The sequence below is a fragment of the Chionomys nivalis genome, chromosome 22 (assembly GCF_950005125.1).
Source record: "Chionomys nivalis chromosome 22, mChiNiv1.1, whole genome shotgun sequence".
Taxonomy (NCBI): domain Eukaryota; kingdom Metazoa; phylum Chordata; class Mammalia; order Rodentia; family Cricetidae; genus Chionomys; species Chionomys nivalis.
In genome coordinates this window covers 4,834,906-4,854,508 of record NC_080107.1, presented here as the reverse complement: position 1 = coordinate 4,854,508, position 19,603 = coordinate 4,834,906, and the positions used below count along the sequence as shown (strand labels likewise).

The window sequence follows — 19,603 nt, the reverse complement described above, 5'->3', positions numbered from 1 at the left end:
ATCTACATTATAGTTTATATATCCAATAGTATTATGAACAAAATAATGCTGCTATGTAATCCAGAAAATTAAACACACAGAGAGCGAGAGAGAGAGAGCGAGAGAGAGAGAGAGAGCGAGAGAGAGAGAGAGAGAGAGAGAAAGAGAGAGAGAGGAAAAGCAAACATTAGTATACTAACAATAATATAAACAGTACAGATTGTTTTAACAGTGTTCATCTTATAGTGAATGCAACTGCCACAGCTTCACGTCTCTTCTTTGCCCTTACATAACTATTCTTAATGATACCATGTAAATAGGGGCGATATGGAACCTGACCTCCCCCAACTTTTAGCCATGGATTCCACAGTGTTTGCTAGAACACACTGGAGTGGGACACCAGCTGTCATTGAGTGTTGATCTGCTGTTTCTCTTGGCTTTTGAAATATGTCACAATGTGTCTTCACAGAAGCATATGGAACTCGTTTTTAAAAACTCTAAAATCTTAGGAAATAGTATTTCTTAAACATCATCTAACCAAACTGTTTCACATTGCTGACTAAGCTATACTGAAGCTTATTTTGGATTGCAGTTTCTCGATCTCCTGTCTAAAGGCCATGAATAACTTACTAACCACTTCCAATCAATAACTCCACCACTGCCAAACAGGGATGTCACAGACGAATCTTCTGAAGGAAGTGATCCCTGGGTCACATACCATCTTTAAAATTTTTTTTTTATAAAATTTTTCAAAAATATTTCCATTTTTTCTTTAATTGAACACAGATCCTTTGGAAGAGCAGCCAGTGCTCTTACCCTGAGTCATCTCTCAGCCCCCCTTTTTATTTATTCTCTTATATATTACATCCTGACCTCAGTTTTCCCTCCCTCCTCTCCTCCAAGTCTGCTTTAGTGACTAAATGCTATGAAAAATTTACTATCATAACTTTTATGTATGTGAAGATTAATAATTATTAATAATGTAACCTACCCATCAAATCCCTGGAGTTCACATCCGTCAAGCAGGGACAGGGCATGCCCTTCATATTCTGTTACTATTAAAGAAAAACACAGAACAGAAAAATGAACATTTTAAATAACAATCTACATTTTTAAAGCTTGGTTTGACAAAATATTATGTTCCAAACATATGGTCAGGTAAGAAAACAGCATTTATTCTTGGATATTTGAATCATAAGAAGATTAAATGTATGTTATCCAATATTTTATAGCTTTATGTAAAGAAGACCACGTAGTTGTTGTAACCATGTAAGTCATTTAGGAATACCCAACACACAGTGTTTAGGGCATTTATCTTGGTGCTTGTCTGTTTAGTTTTCCCTAAATAAGACGCATTTCCTTTCGATTTGAAGCTTGGGAGCAGGAGTATTTTGAAAATACAGCATATTTGCTGGCATTGAACAGTCAATGTTAAATCACTTTGGCAACCTTACATGAATAAATCAGTTGAAAGGTTAGTGTAAGATTTCCATACCAGACGAACATGTATCTCAAGTTGCTAGACTCAAAACAAAAAAAAAAAGGAAGCTGGATGTGAAAACACAAAGTAATGCCAACCCGATGACAAGAAACCCAAACCCAGGGGAAGGTCAGCATCCAGGACCAGAGCCTGGGTCCACAGAGGGAATGAGTCTGTCGTACCACATCTCTGTTGCCACAGTCACTAACATCCCAGTGAAGGCAGGATGAGTGGGCACGCTGCAGATGGCAGCAAGCATTACCAGCACATTTAGCATTTTCTGGGGCATCTTTGCCAGAAGAGGCAGCCCAGCTGTATCCACCCATCAAAGATTTCCGCTGCCTGACATGACAGTGCAGATGGATTTTGTTGTGTAAGAACGTGCATCATCATATGTGAGATTACATTAATCTTTCATGCCTGTCTATCCCTGCAGCCAGCATGGTGCAAGCTTTTCCTGTGATGTTTTTGGATATTGTTAAAAATTATTAGCCATGCTGTCTGAGAGAATCATTCTGTATCCAGCACTGTTACATTGCTATTCTCCCCAAACTTATTAACCAGGAAAAAAAAAAACCTGTTAAATTCCAGAGGAAAGATATAAGAAAATTCAAAATACCAATAATTAATAAATTTGCAAGGGTACAGCATCAACAATATGTGTGTTGATGATTCATTTATCATACAACCAAGTACAACCTTAAAGTGCACTGTAATAAGTGTTCACACACACACGTTCAAGGTCATTAAGGTTGTTATGGAAAAAATACATGGGTTGTGAAGCAAGTTTTCACCTCTAGGTTTTATGCCAAAGTTTACTTTTAAAAACATTTCAAATACATTATGTTTAAAGTTATGTTTTGACTAAAATTTTTCTTTTACTTAGGTGAGAGTTAAAATATCCTGATTTTCCCTTTAACGTCTCAAATGGCATTTGATTATACACTAATGGAACACATCTAAGTACAGGAACCTTAAGGGATATTGAGTAAGAAATAAATCACTTTTTGTCTGACACAAAAAGAGGAAACAAAACTGACTAAGAAATGCCCAGATGTAAAATGTTTTAACAGGGTGAATAAGATAAACGGCCTCTGGGGAGACAGAATATGTTGTAGTGATGAAGGAGCCTGTGATGCGAAATAGTAAAAAGTGATCATAGAGGAAGGGAATGCGCAGGAAGGAGAAGCAGTGATTCGATGTTTATGTAAAGTAGAAAGAATCAGAACAAGTAACCAGACAAGGTTTTACAGGCTCTAGAATCAGACAGTCATGATCAACCCACCAAAAAGATCATGAAGAGGGGTTATAGGCAAATCAATTTTTTTACTGTGATACTGCCTTTCCATCTACCTTCCCTCTTCCTGTGAAGCCAGCACTCTGCGCTGTCTCTGTATTATTTAGAATCTACACTTCCCTGTTCTTTACCTCAGCTCTCTTCCACTTCAGCGCAAAGGTTACTACCCCAGAGTACTGCGTCTAGGGCAAATAGTGTACATAATGAATTTGAAATAAAATCAGACACAATATGATTTAGACACAAATAAACATGTCTTGGTCTGGTACTCAAATTTTATTATGGGATAGGATACTGAAATTATCATTTTCCTCTTCCTACAGGCATCCCGGTAAGCTCAGAGCACAACCAGACCAGGATGCCCAGTTTCCAGCTCCTTTCATTACTTGCTCCCCTACCCCGTACACATACTTGGTGACTGAATTTCTCCAGATGGCCTTGTTTTCTGCTGGGTGAAATAAGAAAAGAGAAAGGTGTAAGTAGAGCCACAGAGAACAAATGAGAAAGAACACAAAGTCGCAAGGACTGAACGCCAAGGGCATGACCGCATAACGAGAGAGAAGGTGATTCCAAGGAGCTCCACTTTCTGAACAATGCTGCCCATCACAAGGAGTCAGAACTATCTGGTGACTAGATTTCCCCAGACACTGACCTGGCAGTGATCATGGCGAAAGGTCAAGCACCTTCGTCAAAGCCAAGGTGACTGATGATCAATCAAAGTGTCTGCTGTGACTACACAGAAAGAAGGGCACAGAGCATGGTGACTCCACACACCAGATAGAACACGTTCATTTTGTACTAATACAAAGAACAGCATTAGTTACAGTAGGTAACAATTGTAAGGAGATGACTGTCAATTCTCACATCCTCTGTACTGTGTGGTATGTAACTAGCACACACCATTCAGCCAAGAGGACAAGTGGATTTGTGATTCACACAGGGTTCCTGACTAGCAAGCTATGCGGCCTTGGGCTGAATCAGCTGATACATAAGATGCCATAGAGGAAGGACTTTTGCTTACTTTGCTTACGTGCACAAAGGCAGAAACACTGCACTCAAGGACATCAAAGTTGTTCAGTAACATGGCATCTACCTCTAGCATAGGATCCCAAGCTAAGGCTCCTTGACACCCACAGGGAGGACAAACACCTCCCCTGTACTACAATCTGCTCTCTCTACTCTCTTCAGCTCCTCTTCACGGGCAGCCGCACGACTCCAGCAGGGAACCTGGAGCTATCTGGTCTTGAAATTCTTTTCTCCGATTTTCTACTTCTCTGACTTTTCCACTTTGTTGTCCTGTGGATTCTTCCAGTCATCTAATGACCTCTCAGAACTCTAACATCTTTTGTTGTTGTTTAGTTTATTAGACAGAGTTTCACTGTGTACCCCTGCCTGTCCCGGAACTCACTCTGTAGAGTAGGGTGACATTGAACTCAGATACTCACCTTCCTCTGCCTGCTAATTCCTGAGAATGAAAGGTTGTTTAAAGGTACAGACTCTAATATCTAATAATAAAATAAATATTTTGAGAAACAGAAAAGGGAAATATGTTACATGTCAGCCTGGATTTATCATTCATTCTCTCCTTTGACCCCTGGACTAATGTATTACCAGAGTTAATGCCTGTTTCTTCTAGGCATTTCCAGAAGCCTTGCTATTGGTTTTATTAGAGAAAATCCTATATTAGTGGAAGTAGCAGCATGGTGGGCTATAGTTTTAACTCAAATATTTCCCAAAGTGCTGGTCTATATTTAAAAGTGGCTAGGAGTTCAGCAAACATTAAAGTGAAAGAATCATAAATTTATTCATGTGTAAGATCTTTGTTTAAAATAAATGTATGAAAGAGCATTGTGCAGAGGTGCGATATTCAAATCACGCTAAATAGTTACACAGCATGACTTTCCCTAATCAATTGTTATATAGAATTTAGGCAATTGATATTCCACTTGGAATCACCAGTGCAAAGGGGCCATATCAAATGGGCATGCAGTAAATGTGTGCTCTTTTGAATTATTCTTCATATATTTTCTTTGCACTAAAAGGCGAATTGAATCTTGCTACATAGTCTTATGAAAATGAAACCCTAAACTAAGGACATTTGTATGACACTTTAAGCAAGACAGGCAGAAAAACTAAAACACTTCAGGCAGAAGTGAAGACTCTCACACAAAAAGAACATTTTGCTGGTATACAAACGACAATTCACCACTTCCTTTTCTCTTCCTTATCTCCCCTTTTCTCCTCATCTTCCTCTTTCTCCCCTAATCCTCTTTCTCTTTCTCCCCTAGTCTTGATTCAGCTGGTGGAGTCAGCTCTGCCAAACCATATTACAACACTACAATTTTTTAAAAGCCACTAACTGTAGATCAAGATGTGATGGGCAAATTGCTGAGTGTGGCTTCAGATTCAGCCATGTCTGGACTCCAGCTTCTGTGGGATACATTGGTGGTGGCTGGGGAAGGGGGCTTCCCACTTTGCCCTTCTTCCTTAATAGAATTCACATTCAACTCAGACATCGTCCTTCAGCCTTCAGTAAGTGGGAATCTGCCCTTAGCTCCAGGAAAGAAAACATCTGTCCTATGTTGAACACAGATAATCAAACCAAAAGAAAATTTGGCACATGTTAGGTCGCCCTTTCTCACATATGACGCCTTTCCTCATCCTACTAGGTAAGAAGAAACGCTGCAGTGTTGATTGATGGTCATGGAGACGGGACAAACCGGGTTCAAGACAAATTTAAAATTATGAAGGTACGGCCAAAATTACAAACCCCCGAGATACCATGATATTATGATTCTCTTGATGATACTACCCCTTCCTATCTCTGCCCCCTTATTTAAACATGTCTGCTACCCTACTGTCCCCTCCCCATTTCTACCTCCTTTGCCTCTTGGGAAGTATCTGGATCACGTGGTTTTCTTGAGTCCTCTCATCAAAATCAGTATCACCTCCAGACGCCTGAGGTTTTTAGGCATATGTCAAAACCACAATATTCAGTTTTAAGTATCTGCTTGAATTCTCAATGGCCATGTATCCTTCATAGAGCAAGAATACCAGCAAGATTCTTTGCCTATTTGTCAGGATGACCGCAAAAGCTTGAGCACAAACGGTGTACTTGCCTCAATGTCCCAAATACAAGGCACAGTGCTTAGGTTCCTGTGACAGATTCAGCAACTGATACATAGCAATGCCTGTGCAAACGCCTGAGTAGTGTTCACGTATGAAAAATCTAACAGTGGTTAATGAGCTTGGCATTCATCTAAGTTCTAATTGTCTCATCCCAACATGGACCTCAGATCTTTCCAATCTTTGGAACTACTCCATAGCCAATAGGGTGGACCTGGGTTGTGCATTTCCCATGGGACACTCACCTGCACACCGAGTTACAGCCATTACAGGCTAACCTTTACACTGCAACCTCATTGAACTCAGAAGTTTATTTGAAGTGTTTTTTTTCTTTTATTGTAGTTTTGTTATTCATTTATTTTTAATAAGACAGGGTTCTGTTATGTAGCTCAGGCTGACCTCAGAGCCATAGTCTTCTCTCTCAGTCTCCCAAGTTCTAGGATTATAGGCATGGGCTCCCATTGGTGGTCTCCTCTTTCCCCTTCATGATAGCAGATGTCTTTTGGGTGACTGAACTTCCCACAAGGCTTCTTTGGGGAGGATCTTCCTTCTACCTAAGTGCTTCAAAGACCTTATTAACACTATGAGACCCATTTCTGTCTGTCGCAGCTGAGCAAAGTCAGGTCCTTCCTCCATAAACATGTCATTATGACTAGGAGACTCAACTGTACTCCGAGCTTGTCTCCTGCCTAGTTAATTACATAATAGACTCCACCGACTACAGTGTGCGACAGATTCCCTCCGCGGTGGCCAATCCACATGGGAAGAAAGCCACAAACGTTCTGGCTTTAGGCAGTGTCCATGCTTCCTAATAGCTGGGCATACGGTGGGTGCTAATAAAGCAGGGGAATTTGGCCACCAAATGTTAAATATCCAAAAAGATATTAGTAACATTCTTTCCAGTCTTCCTTAGCAAGAAGCTAAGCACGCTCTTACTTTTGACAATGGCTTCAAGCTCCCAGTTTCTCCCAGATCAACTAAAAGCAGCACCTTGGTGCTTAGTTTTGACCTAACCAGCAGGGGTCAGGGGCAGAACAAAAACAACCCAAGGGAAGAGCCACAGAAAAACATTAGGCAGAAACATGAATATAGCAAGTAGAAATGTGGATATAGCAAACATCTCCTTGAAGCTGTCAAAAACCAGAGTTTCCTTTCAAATAACACTTAGTAATGGGTACTGTGGAAGAGATCTAAATGTTGATATTTCAATACAAAACAATACAATGAAAAAGCCAACTAGATGAACAGCCACTCTGCAGCTGGCGACGGGACACATGAAGAACACTCTCCTGTTTGGAAGGCAGTGTGGGCTCAGCGTGGAGTTTTACACGGTGAAGTTACACAGAGCAAGCCACTCACTTGTCACATCTGTCTTTATTCCCGCGAGTTTCAGCAGAGGCTCCACCTTCTCGTAGTAGACTTGGACAGACTCCTTCCTGTGACTCTGAGGGTTGAGGAGGATCTTCAGTGCCTTAGGCCTGCTTGGGAAACCTAGCATGAAAATGAGAAGGTCAGAGTGCCCGTCAGAGTATCACACAGGTATCAAAATAGCGTTGGCTATTTGCATCTTAGATTCTTGTTTGAGTGTGTGTTTTTTTTTTAAACCATCTGCTCTCCTAGAGGCGAAACACGATGCTTCCACTCCTCAGACAAGTCATGCATTATAACCAGCACGTTATTCAGAAAGCAGGGTATAAATAATAGCAACCTGTAAACATGGAAGCGAGACTGACGCACGCTGAGCCACTCCCAGATGAGGCACTTCTTTGTGGAGTCAGGCTGAGAACCGTGTCAAACAGAAAGGTACGTTCTCTTCTCCTTTGATATAAATTTACACCAGAACTGGGCACCTAATGACCTCAGGTCTGCCGACATCTGACCTATGCAGTGACTCAGGGGACAGAGTGAGCAAGCAGGGGCCAGTCACTGCTATCCTCCAGTGCTGGTGACTGAAAGGGGGTAAGGTCAGAGTTCAAATCCCAGAAGGTGGCAGGGGAGAAGGCGCTTTTCTCCTGGGGACTAGGAAGGCATCCCCTCTCAGAGCCCAGTGGTGACGGGCTGCCTCACAGTTGGGACTGAGATTTGATACTGCAATTTTCTGGGCAGGAGGCTTGGCACTGAGAACCCACTTGGAGCAGGTGCACAGCCAATTGTCTGCTGTTAGGAAGGGGCAGGAGCGAAAAGAAAGCTGACAACCATTTCTTTCATGGTAAGCTGCGCTCAGAAGACAGCAGTTTAAGGTCATAAAATCAGTTAGCATACCTTTAATAAAGCCATCACTAAAGATAAACGGAAAGAAATGCCCGTTTATATCAAACTCTGTGTTTCATGCTTCGTTTAAGGAGAATGTTTCCCAGTCTTGTGATATTTGACGTAACAAGCTTCTTTTATCAGCACACACTGAATTCAGGGGATAAGAAATGGACAGAGCCATGCCAAAGTCTTTGGACACTTCCAAGAAACTTTTGGGGGGATCTCTGTTTTGATAAAGAGCCATGGCTGTCCAGATCACACAAGCTAAGACCCCATCCACTCCGGATAACTTGCTTTTTTCCAGTTTTGTATTTCAGTGAGCTCTGAGAATCCTAGCTCCCAGGCCTCCTGCATCTCTCCCCAGCAAGCCCTCTGGTGCCCTGGTCCCCACCCCCTCCCGCTCCCTGGTTTGCATAGCTCCCACAGAGCAGCTCCTCCAGTGTCCCACCAATGTAACCCTGGCAACTCTCTGCTGGGGGCACTGCCCAGAACCCTTAAAATGGCCTCCAGAGGTGGACAATCCTATTATCCTAACCCAGCTCATCTCGTCTCACAATCAACATTCATGAAAGACACATCAAACTTTTGTGTTCAGACCTGGGAAGAAGGGACAGAGAAGATGCAGCTGTTGCTTCAAAGGAGACGGCAGGACTAGTGTCCTCAACCCTCCTGGTGCTCCAACCCTTTAATACAGATCCTCACGTTGCGGTGGTCCCCAACCATAAAAGTATTTTGTTGCTACTTCGTAACTGTAATTTTGCTACTGTTATGAATCATAATATAAATATTTGACATCCTGGATGGTCATAGGTGATTCCTCTGAAAGAGATCAAGGAATCAAGATCCGCCCGGGTTGAGAACCACTGGTCTAGACTCTCAGCAGAGGCCTGAAACACAATGGGGGTATATACGATGCAGTATTGCTTCCTAGGGGTTTGGAAACGCCCCTTTGACACAGGAGTATCTGAGCAGGACATTTTCCTCTACCTAGAATGCCTTTTCCTGTTACTCTCTGGACTCATTACCAATCTGCCCAGGCTAAAGATTGTATGTGATCCCTGCCTAGCTCAGCACACAGAGCTGTGCTAATATAGCAGAGGCTCTTCTGGGGCCGTTTCAGCTTCTTACCACGACTCCATCCATTTACCCCAGCAGATGCCAAAGCTGGGCCTTCTCCACTCAGGTGCTTTTGTTTTGGTTTCAGACACATTTTAAAAATCAAAATTCTACCATTTGTATTTCCAAGGCTGACTCCGAACCCCACATCCGCCCAGGAGCCTTTCTTTGCTAACCCCAGAATACATCATTTTCACTGCCCTGCGCCCAATTACTCTAGGCTTGTGTGTTACCTAGTTCTTGTACCACTTATACAAATCTCTGACAGAACATCTTGGGACTCCCACTAACCAGCCACAGTTCAGTTAAAAATGTGAGATGTGACAGTAATACATTACACTGTGGTGGTTTTTAAGCATTCCACTTGACAGGCTACACGGACACTAAGCAAACGATGAAAAGGGAAATTTCGTCTTAGAATAATAATAGATATGGGAAGCATCCCAAAGTTAGAAAGATCTTAATTCTATGCCAGGCCTCCTTATCCTTATTTCTCAGGGAAAGGTGAGTGCACTATCCACCCATTCCGCAGCCCCTCAACGCAGGACAATCAGATCTGCACAAGCAGACACAATAGGAAGTCAAGTTAAAGCAGGAACTCAGTTTATTACTGAGTTATAAAGGTTAAGTGACATCATGTGATGTGGGGTACCTGTGGCCAATGAGAGACAGCCAAGCCCTCCCTCTGGCTGGAGGGGCATCTACCTAGATTTTGCTGTCTCATCCCCACTCAGTAGCTTTGAGACTATCCTTCAAACTCGAGCCAGGCTTTTCTGTCCTTTAGATCTCGAGGTACAGGCCCTGAGATAATTTTCACCCGACAATTCTAGACATTAGGAAAATTGATTCAGGCAAGTAATGGGTGCCAGAATCATCTAGTAACAACTGGGAAGGCTACTTACGTGTCCCTAAACTCTGCCCATTACAGGACACTGAAGCAGCTGCGGACGCATGCCTGTCATGGGAGACTCCGGGTCCAGGGAGAATTCTGTTGCTGTCTCTTAACCAGGGACTGAGCAGGAAGACTCCTGGTTTGATCTCACTAAACCACGACAGAGCCAAGCACTGGCTTTAAATTCCAGGCATCAAGCGTCAGAAGGAATGCCCTGCTCCATCAGCTTTAAGTGGGACGTTAGCCTAAAGGTCCTCTTTCCTTTTACGGACAGCCCCCACAAGTTGCTATTGTAATACCTGACTTTAATTTCCTCATTTTCCTGTGATCCTGATTTCCTCGCCAACACGTCCACACCTGTTGTGTGTCAAGTAGAAGCAGGGGCTTTGAAACTTCATCTGTAAAGCCCGTCCTGACAAAGGTGACATCCTAAGGGCCGAACACAAACAAAGGAATTCAGCCTGAGCTAAAAGGTCTCTGTGCTAAGGACAAAACTGTAGCCTAAGCGAGAGAGAGGGTAGAGGTGAAGGGGGCTCCCTAAAAGAGAGAGTCAGGTTCCCCAGAGCCTTGCAGGTCTTTCCAGGGACTTTGGTTTGGTGCTTAGAAAAAAGATGTCTGGTCAATTGTAAGGAAAGTGGTACTATAAGCAGGCTCACTCTGGTCTCGGTATAGAAGGTGAACGCAGTAGGACTATGGGAAAACAAAGTCAGCACAGCTAGTTAACACTCAGAGGAGAAGACTATTGTTCTTGGAGGGGAATGGGTACAACCAATGTTAAAACAAAAATGAGATTTTTACATGCTTTTTTAAGTAGAACTAACCAGAAATATGGTCTTTAGGCATGGCCCCTGAAATAAAGTGTCCTGTGAAGTCTAAGGTGGGTAGACACGGGGGAAACAGAGCTGCAACATGCGTAAGAACTCGAGGCATGGGGAGCATCTTCTCCGTGGTCTCATGGGCTTTTGGAGCGATGCAATCAGGCGGGATAAGAAGACCCAAGGAGACAGGCTGCAGGGAGGGGGCCTGAAATTGAGAGTGAGACCACTGTGGGTGATAGAGATGGGAAGCTAAGAACTTAAACAAGCTCCATGTGATGCTAATGGGCTCTGGGCCACACTGTGACTGTGTCCATGGTGAATATGAATATAAATATGTACACAGTACCGCTCCTCATATCTATAAACCCAACACTCAAGAGGCGAGGGCAAGAGGATTGTTGTGAGTTTAGGGCCCATGTGAACTCCATAAAGAGGTCTGGGTCAGCTAACTGTATGGTGAGACTCTATCCAAAAGGATAGCAATCACAGCAAATGATTATGGGACACTCGAGAACTTTGAAGGAATGGACGCCGAGCTGGAGAGCATGTGTGAAAACATCCAATACCCCCAGCAGAGTAGAACAGTAGAGTGTAACAATAGCTTTAGTCTTTAAGAGGTTTAAAAAAAAATGACCCAGGCAATTGTACCGTACCCCTTGCAGCAGGCAGTGCTACCTGGAGGCCCAATGGGTTGGTGTCAGCAGTGAGTGCTTTTAGAGGCTAGGGAGAAAAGAGGAGGAGGATCCTAGCTAACCGCATCTTCTAGGAGGACTGGTTCAGAGAGGCAGTCATCCCGTGAGAGGACTGCAGAGGGAGCTGTAGGCCCTCGGGAGAGCCGGGTCACTCACTCCTAATGCAAGAATGAATCCAAATACTCATGTGTGGGGTGTGATAAGCAGGTGAAAATATAGACTTTGCTAATGGTGTACCATTCATCCCAGAGGACAGAGTGGAGGTGTCTCAAGTTGATGAGGGCAAGGAGCAGTGCTGGGCTAGTCTTGCAGAACCCCAGGGGATGGAGTCGATAATAAGGAGTCTCCTGTGGCGGTGGGGTAGGAATAGCACTGTGTATTAGTTCTGGCCAGAGACGGGGATGGAAGGTCTGGTGCTAAGCAGTAGACTCTAAGAATCTTTCTTTCTCTTCAGTCACAGACGAAACGAGCAGAGGAGCGACGCTTAGTAAGGCTAAAGACGTCCACAGGCTGCTCAGAGGCTGCACTGCCCAAACCTGAAGCCAGATTCCTGTGAGGCCATAGGGCTGTGCTTTCCTTTGCCCAGAATGACCTCAAGAAAATGGATACTTGGGATCGTTTGTAGACAATCAAAAGCATAAACAAGGGACAGAGTTAAAAATCTCCTTAATCTGCCTCTTCCAGGATACCCAGCTTCCCTCCTAGAAGGCAAACACCGATAAGGAATCCTTCTAGAAATACATGCATACATACAAGCGGTCTGCAATATACTCTTAGTCACTATATGCCTTGTTTCCTTTTAGTGTGTTGATTTTAAAGACAATTTCAGGGATAGTGAGATGACTGACTCACTGGTTAAAGTCTTGTCTCAAGTCTGATGACCTGGGTTGGAGCCGTTTCTGATCTTTGACAAAGATATGTAATAAAAGGTTTATCCAATCTAGTTTCAACTGAGCATTTTCTTATGAGAGACTCTGAAAAACTGCAAATATTTAAGGGCAACTTCCATTTTTCTGCGCGCTGGTATTTCATGTCACTTTTCCCAAATGTCTTTTGTGTGTTTTCCTGGTTGTATTAATTACAACAGTGGATTGGCATGTAGGAAAATTATTGTTGCTTGCTGTTTGAGTTAGAGACACATATTGCACGGTGTCCTTTGCCTTGGGTTTTTATTTATGGCATTTTCTTTATGCTGACATTTCTCAGTTTTATGTACTTACCACTGAGTTTCTCTAGCATTTATTCTATGGATTCTGCATCCTATGTCATGTTTAAAAGTCCTTGGAGACTTTAAAACTCTCCACTTTTCTTTTAATGCTTTTGTGGTCTCAATTTCCTATTTTTAAAGATGCTATCTGAAATTCATTTCAGTAGATGAAACAAAATGGGAATTTGACTTTTATTTTTTTCTCCAGTTGGCAATCCACCTGACCCAACATCATTTATGAAGTGATCTGTTGTTTCCCACAGATTCTGCCTGGTTCTGTTCTTCATTTCTGGAATTTTCACTGTCGAGTTGGGGATAAAACTCAGGCTCTCGTGCATGTGAAGCATAAGCTCATCACCAGGCCCCAAGCCCAGCCCATAGAGGTCAAGGCAGCTCTTAGATGCACACAAACACTGAAGCATCTGTAGCTACTGAGTTATGTAGTCTGAGGCCTGCTCAGTCACCTGCATGTCTGAACCCCTTTGTTGGGGTTGCTTGGGCTGCTATGAATTGAACCTAAGGCCTTGCACATGCTAAGTGCTTGCTTGAGCTATACCCTACATGATCATTAAAATCAACTTATCTAGCACTATAAATACTTCTGATATCTTATAGGATTACATTAAAATAAAATTTCCTTAAGGACTTTATGAAGTTCAATTTTTAATATAAAATGCATATTTCTGATTAATTAATTCTTCTATATCCCTCAGTACCATGATAACTATTTTGAAATAAATGCTAAACAGTTGCACTACTTCATTCTTTCTGTTGTTGATATCAATACAATTTCCACCCATTCATCTAATTATTTCATGTTAGCTACAGAAATCAAAACTATTGATTTCTGCACAGAACCTATTTTTAATTCTCCCACCTTTCCAGTCTAGGTTTTGCCTGTAACCTCTTAGGTTTTCCTAGGTTGACTACGACTTTAATCAGCAACAGTGATCATTTCACACTCGCTTTTTCCAGATGTTCCAGATGCCCACTTGCTCCAGATTATCTGTACAGGGGTTGGTCCTACCTGTGTAGGCCCCCATTTAGCCATACTGATAAAAAAAAAAAAAAAGTCCTGTCAACTCTAGAATCTGAGAGGGACACCTTAGGGTTTCCCCACAGAGGCTTTTGAGTCAGATACATATTATCATAGTGCTAAAACAACCACCTTGGCATTTAGAACCAAGGCTGATTCCAGTTTTCCCTTTTCAGACTTGTATTGCCATGCTGGTATCGACTTTCTGAACACACTATGAATAAAGTCAGAGTTTTGCCTCTTTCCTTGGCAACCTTATTTTCTCTGGTAATTAGAAATGCCCTTTCAAGTGCAGCAACTCATTTCTTAATTCACATATCGGGTCACATGTTGACATCTGATTCAGTTAGGTGGGCCTGCTTGTTTGGAATGTCCAACTGGACTGACAGCTCTCATATGTTTATGAGAAAGCATCCTCAAGATAAAACTTCTAAGTTAGCAGAGTAATGCCACACCAAGGCAGGAAGCAGACATCACGGTGTGAGAACATGAGAGATGCTGCTTTGGCTTCTCCTCCTTGGTCCACAGAACACACAGACTGTTGGGGTTGGAACTACAAACTTTGCTGCTAGAACAAACTTTTTTCTTTCTTTCTAGAATACAGTGTGGGGCAATAGGCAGAAGATAAAGCTATTGAATCCCATCATTGCTCAATCACCTCACTTCTTTTGAGATCAGCAAGCCCTTGTATTGCCATGGCTCAGCTGTGTTGAATTGAGCTTTCAGGAGATTCAGGGAGAGTGTTGTTAGGGACATGGCAGACGGGAAGGCAGACCTACATCCAGGTTATGTTTTAAGAATAAAACGCTAACCTTATACAAGAGGAGAGTACAATGTAATCAGCATAGTCAACATGCCACCCCGTGACTGGCCAGGTCCTCTGGGACAAGGTCTCACATGCAGGACTCACAGCAGAGATGATCCCAGTAAAGGCAGGGTCCAGTCAGTCATGGTGATTAGGAGTGCTTGTTGATAAGTCCATGCTTCTCCGGCGCCTTGCACCACTTGGTTCCCGCATCTATCATCTATGTTCCTCTGTAATAAGGGAGATTCACGTCTATGGGATGTGGCATGCTATTTTCTTCACGAAATGAATTCTCCCTACCAGACAGTTATGTAAAAGAGATGTACTCTTTCCTTGGCTCTGAAGTCTGCTTCCTGCCTCATCCTTACCGTCAGCCCTTTCTCCAAGTCCCGACGGTGTGGCCATTCTTTTAACTCCGGCCATCGTGTCCTGACAGCAAGTAGTAGCTGTTTGACATGTGCCCATCAGTAATTGTTTTGTTTTTATTTTTGTTTTTGTTTTCTAAATTCCCTGCTTTTTTTAAAGAACGGTTTTGATTTAGGTTAACTCTCTAGCAGCTCGCTCTTCACCGTATGCTGGAGAACTGACAAAGCTCACTCATCTTCACTTGCTCAGGTGGAAGACATCCATGCCTCGCTTTGAAAGCTCGTCATTGCAAATTAAGCCATTTTTAGTTTGTTCTGTGTTTCTAGGAAACAAAATACCCCAAGCTACAGAGGCAACATCTTCTTCCTAGAAGGATGGCACCAGTTCAGATTTAAGGGATGAACTGAAATATCTTCACTGCCCCTGATTCATTCCATGAGGCAAGGATGAATGATACCTCTCAAAGCATTATGTGGAATATTTACGGAGAGCTAGATGCCCCTGCAAACCCTAAGAACCCCTCGAAATGTACTCATTTTAAAGGGAACCATTGCAACAGAAGGATCTGTGGGCACGTGTTTAACTAATGTATTAGTTTGCCTCACCAACAGTGGGCCAGTTATCACAGTGGGAAGTCCAGAGTGCCATTTACAGTTTTATAGGAATGTCCAAAATGAATCCTACTCAGCTTTTGATGGAAAAATCCAGTTTCATACATTCCAAGGACAGAAGAGCAGGTTAGATGGGGCGGTGAAGAAGCATCACCCAGCCTCTCCTTAGAAAGAACCGCCGTAGATACAGTGCGCCAGGATTCCTGAAGGCCAGCAAGCTGTGTTTAGACACACTATCCAAGTAACCCTCCCATCCACTAAAGAGTCTACAGAAGCAATAAGCTGGGCTCTTCCAAAGTCAATGTGAAAGAAAACACAAAAGCTGGAGAAAGAAAGGGACTTTCGATAGAAGATTCTTAATAGAAATTGACTAAAAGTACATTATAGAAAACAGGAACGTTTTGGTATGGACCAGGAACAATAAGCAATTTTGGTGCATAATGATATCTGGATGTTTGCAAGCATCTTGTTTAAAGGTATATTTCAGAGGATTCAGTAGAAATATTACAATCTCTAGGATTTACTTCGTAATGAATGGAGGCAATGTTCAACACAAACACAGGAAAGACTGAGGAACTGTAACATCGCGGTGACACAAAGCAGCACAGGGGAAGAGAGGATCTGTTTAGCTCGCAGGCCCAGGCTCAGTCCGTTATTGCAGGAACATGCCACAGTGACCAACACTTAGCTTCCGTTTCCTGGTAGCCCACGCCATCATTTCAGAGACTGGAAATGTATTTATATGATCTTTGTGATCCCTCTTGTGTTAAAGTAGGACAGAATCCCCTTGAGTCCAAACTTTGTGGTTCTGCTTTCTGCTATGTGTAATAGTCCATAGAAAAGTTATCTGGCACTCAGAAGATCTGCAATAGATATATATGTTAATACACACATATATACTGATTAGATATATATTTATATTCAGAAATAAATAGAACTGTAAAACTGAGGTTTCAACTACAAATAGAGAAACCTAATATAAGAAATTAACATTGATCAACTGCAATATAGAATAATTTCCAAACTGCTGTGATATAAAACAGACAAAAAGCATGAAGCACTTATGTTAATTCCTAAAATAAAACAAAAAGGTTAAGATAAATACTTGATGGAGAACCAAAGATTTACCAAAAACAGGTTTTGTTGACAGACATCTAAACTCACTGGAAGTTGTATTAAGCATGGGAAAGGTAACAACTTCTTTACTGCTCGGTTAATGCAACTCAACCCCTATCTCACACTGATCCTCTGTATCTAGAAGTTAAAGCTGATAGAAAATATTGAATTGGTAGAAAATTCTTTTCTAAATTAATGTAAGCAGGGGAAATATATACTGGTCCTTTTGATCAGAACTTAAATCAGTTCGCTTTCCAGAAACAGATCATCAACTATACTACAAGGCGGGCAGCAGAGTTGGCGCACGATGCTGCCCTTAGTACGCGTGAAACTGTGTGCATTGCAAGGCAGCCTCCGTCCTTCATTCCCCGTCTTAGACGCAGTGTGATGTCCCTCAGCCTAGTTGGGCATTCAGCCTTCATCATCGCATGGTGCTGAGAAGCAGGTGGCACTGATGAGCAGTGAAGTCAAGGCAGAATTCGCCGCTTGTTATTGCCAGATGATTCTGCAAGCCTATTTTCCACAAAAAGAACTGTAACTATATAAAAATGCTCAGATTCAACAGCAGCTCCAGTCAGGCAGCTAAGGCATGGTCCTTTCAGTTTTACGAAAAGGAAAGAATCACAGGACAGGAACTGAAAGGGGCGTAGTTTATTTTCTTGATGAGAAAACAGGCATGCCCGCTGGACAGAACAGAAACATTTTCACAGAATATACAAATATAGAAATACTGTGGGGATGTGTATGAGATCAGCAGCTACAAAGAATCCAATAAACATTTTAGGAGGCTGCAACACCAGGCAACAGAGTTGGGACCTCATCCAGGGACAGGCTGGTTAATATAAAACTATACCGAGACATTTAAATCCCCACCCTTAGAAAAGAAAATGAATTTCACAGTGGCAGTGATCACTTATTCATAACTATACAACAGTATAAACATCTTCCGAGTAGATAATCCGAGGTTTAAATAGAGGCACGAGTCAACATTAATATGCAACCGACTGGATCCGCAGTCCCTTGGTAACCTCTCGATTCATCCTCTGGAGTAGACACCTTTTTAGCACGCCAGTTTGCAGTGAACCAGCAGAGTAAAACAGAATGGCCAACTGCTCCTCTGTTAGTAACAAATGTGCTAATATGTACTAGTTTAAACTTGATCTATCAGTGAGTCAATGAACCATGAAGGGTGGGGGTTAATCAGGGTGTTCTCCAAACAAAGGCTCCCGAGAACTGTAGGGACGCCACCCCCAGACTCACATCTGTGCCTTTTTGAGTTCTGTGTGATGGAAACACAGTTAAGAGCCCAGAATCCTGAAATAGTCTTATATTCACAACTATTCACGCAGGAAAGCAACCAAAGTGTTGGAAAGATAGAGTCCAAACAGGAGAAACAAACTTGCTAACCACACTGCTTAAGAGCTGAGAATAAACTGTGTTCTGTTAATAAGTAACAGGGTGGTAAAAGCCTTTCACGGAAGATCTGACTAGTTCCTAGCAGAGCTCAGAGGAGGGGACTTACACTAAAATACATTGATTTCCCTTTCTTTTCAAACAAAAGCATATGGGTACTGATCTTTACTCCTAGAGATATAATTCTAATGCAACAGTTTAATTTAAAGTAAAAATAAATTCACATGTAGTTTGCCAGTGTAAACAAAACTCTTTTTCTTATAGCTAACATGAAGGGAACAACAATTACTAGAAAAAAAATCACCTGCCGGTGGAACCATTACCTCAACACGTCAGGATTTAGATAATAAGGGATCCAACACCAGTTAGATTTGGAGTGAACAAGCCAGAGAGGAGGGATAGAGAGGGGCTGATTCACCCAACAGGCCAAGTTACTTTTTACCAACCATAGAATCCGTTAAAATAATTAGCATTTAAATACAATTAACATCACAAGAATCTAATTTAATGGCATAATTGGACATTTAATCACCCACCAAAGTAGGAAATTATAGAATAACATAATAATTTCATGAATGTTTTTAATTTGATGATTTGGTCAAGTGCGTAAAGTTTGACTAAGGCAGCCTCTCTGGATCCTTCGTAAGCACTGGAACTGGGAGTGATTTCTAGAGAGATGTTTTCAGTAATGACAAGGTCTCAAAAGTGTCCACCCAGCCAAAGGGCAAACGCCCAAGTGAAGAGACAGCATGCAGGATGGAGAAATCCTCGTCAACCACACACCAGGTGGGGGTCAATACCCACACTACAGAATGAACTCAAAAAAATCAAACATTAGAAAAACAAATATTCCAATCAATAAACGAACAAACCGAATAAAAAGAAGAAAATACAAACAGCGAGTATTTTTTAAAATTAGTATCTCGGGTGCCTGTGCCTAACATGCCGAACATCTACAACAAATCCTCTTAGCAGTTGCCCTGCAAACATGGTGAAAGAGGCCACAGAAACATTTTTAGAACCAGAGGACCAGGGAATCCGCTGTGAGACAGTCTCTTCTAAAGCCGACAAGAAAGCACGACACAAACTAGAGGGGTGGAGAAGAGGGGTGGATTCGCAAGGCATTGCTGAGAGTCATGGGAGTCATGGGTGAGTGAAAACAAAAACTGCTGCGGGAACACCCCAGTGCAAGCAGGTTATCCTCCCTCCTCCTCAGCCCTTCTCTGTCCCCTCCCTCTTTTCTTCCTGCCCTCTCCCTCTTCTCTCTGCTCTCACTCCCCCCTGCTGATGTTATGACTTCAGAAAAGTGCTCTGAGAATCTGAGTGATGGGAGAACCAGCCTGCAGTAGACACTGCAAAGGCCCCAAACCACACAAGCAGACTTTGCTTGTTCCCT

General features: G+C 42.4%; 1 protein-coding gene across 1 annotated transcript in view; it reads right to left on the bottom strand.

Moving 5' to 3' along the window:
- Cerkl (ceramide kinase like) overlaps positions 1-19,603 on the bottom strand; it is an 85,405-nt gene that overhangs the window by 21,960 nt on the left and 43,842 nt on the right. Inside the window, exons 3-4 of the mRNA XM_057755420.1 lie at positions 7,242-7,373; positions 971-1,034 (exon numbers count right to left, since the gene is read on the bottom strand). Of these exons, the coding sequence (XP_057611403.1) occupies positions 971-1,034; positions 7,242-7,373 (196 nt within the window). The remainder of the gene's footprint in view (positions 1-970; positions 1,035-7,241; positions 7,374-19,603) is intronic.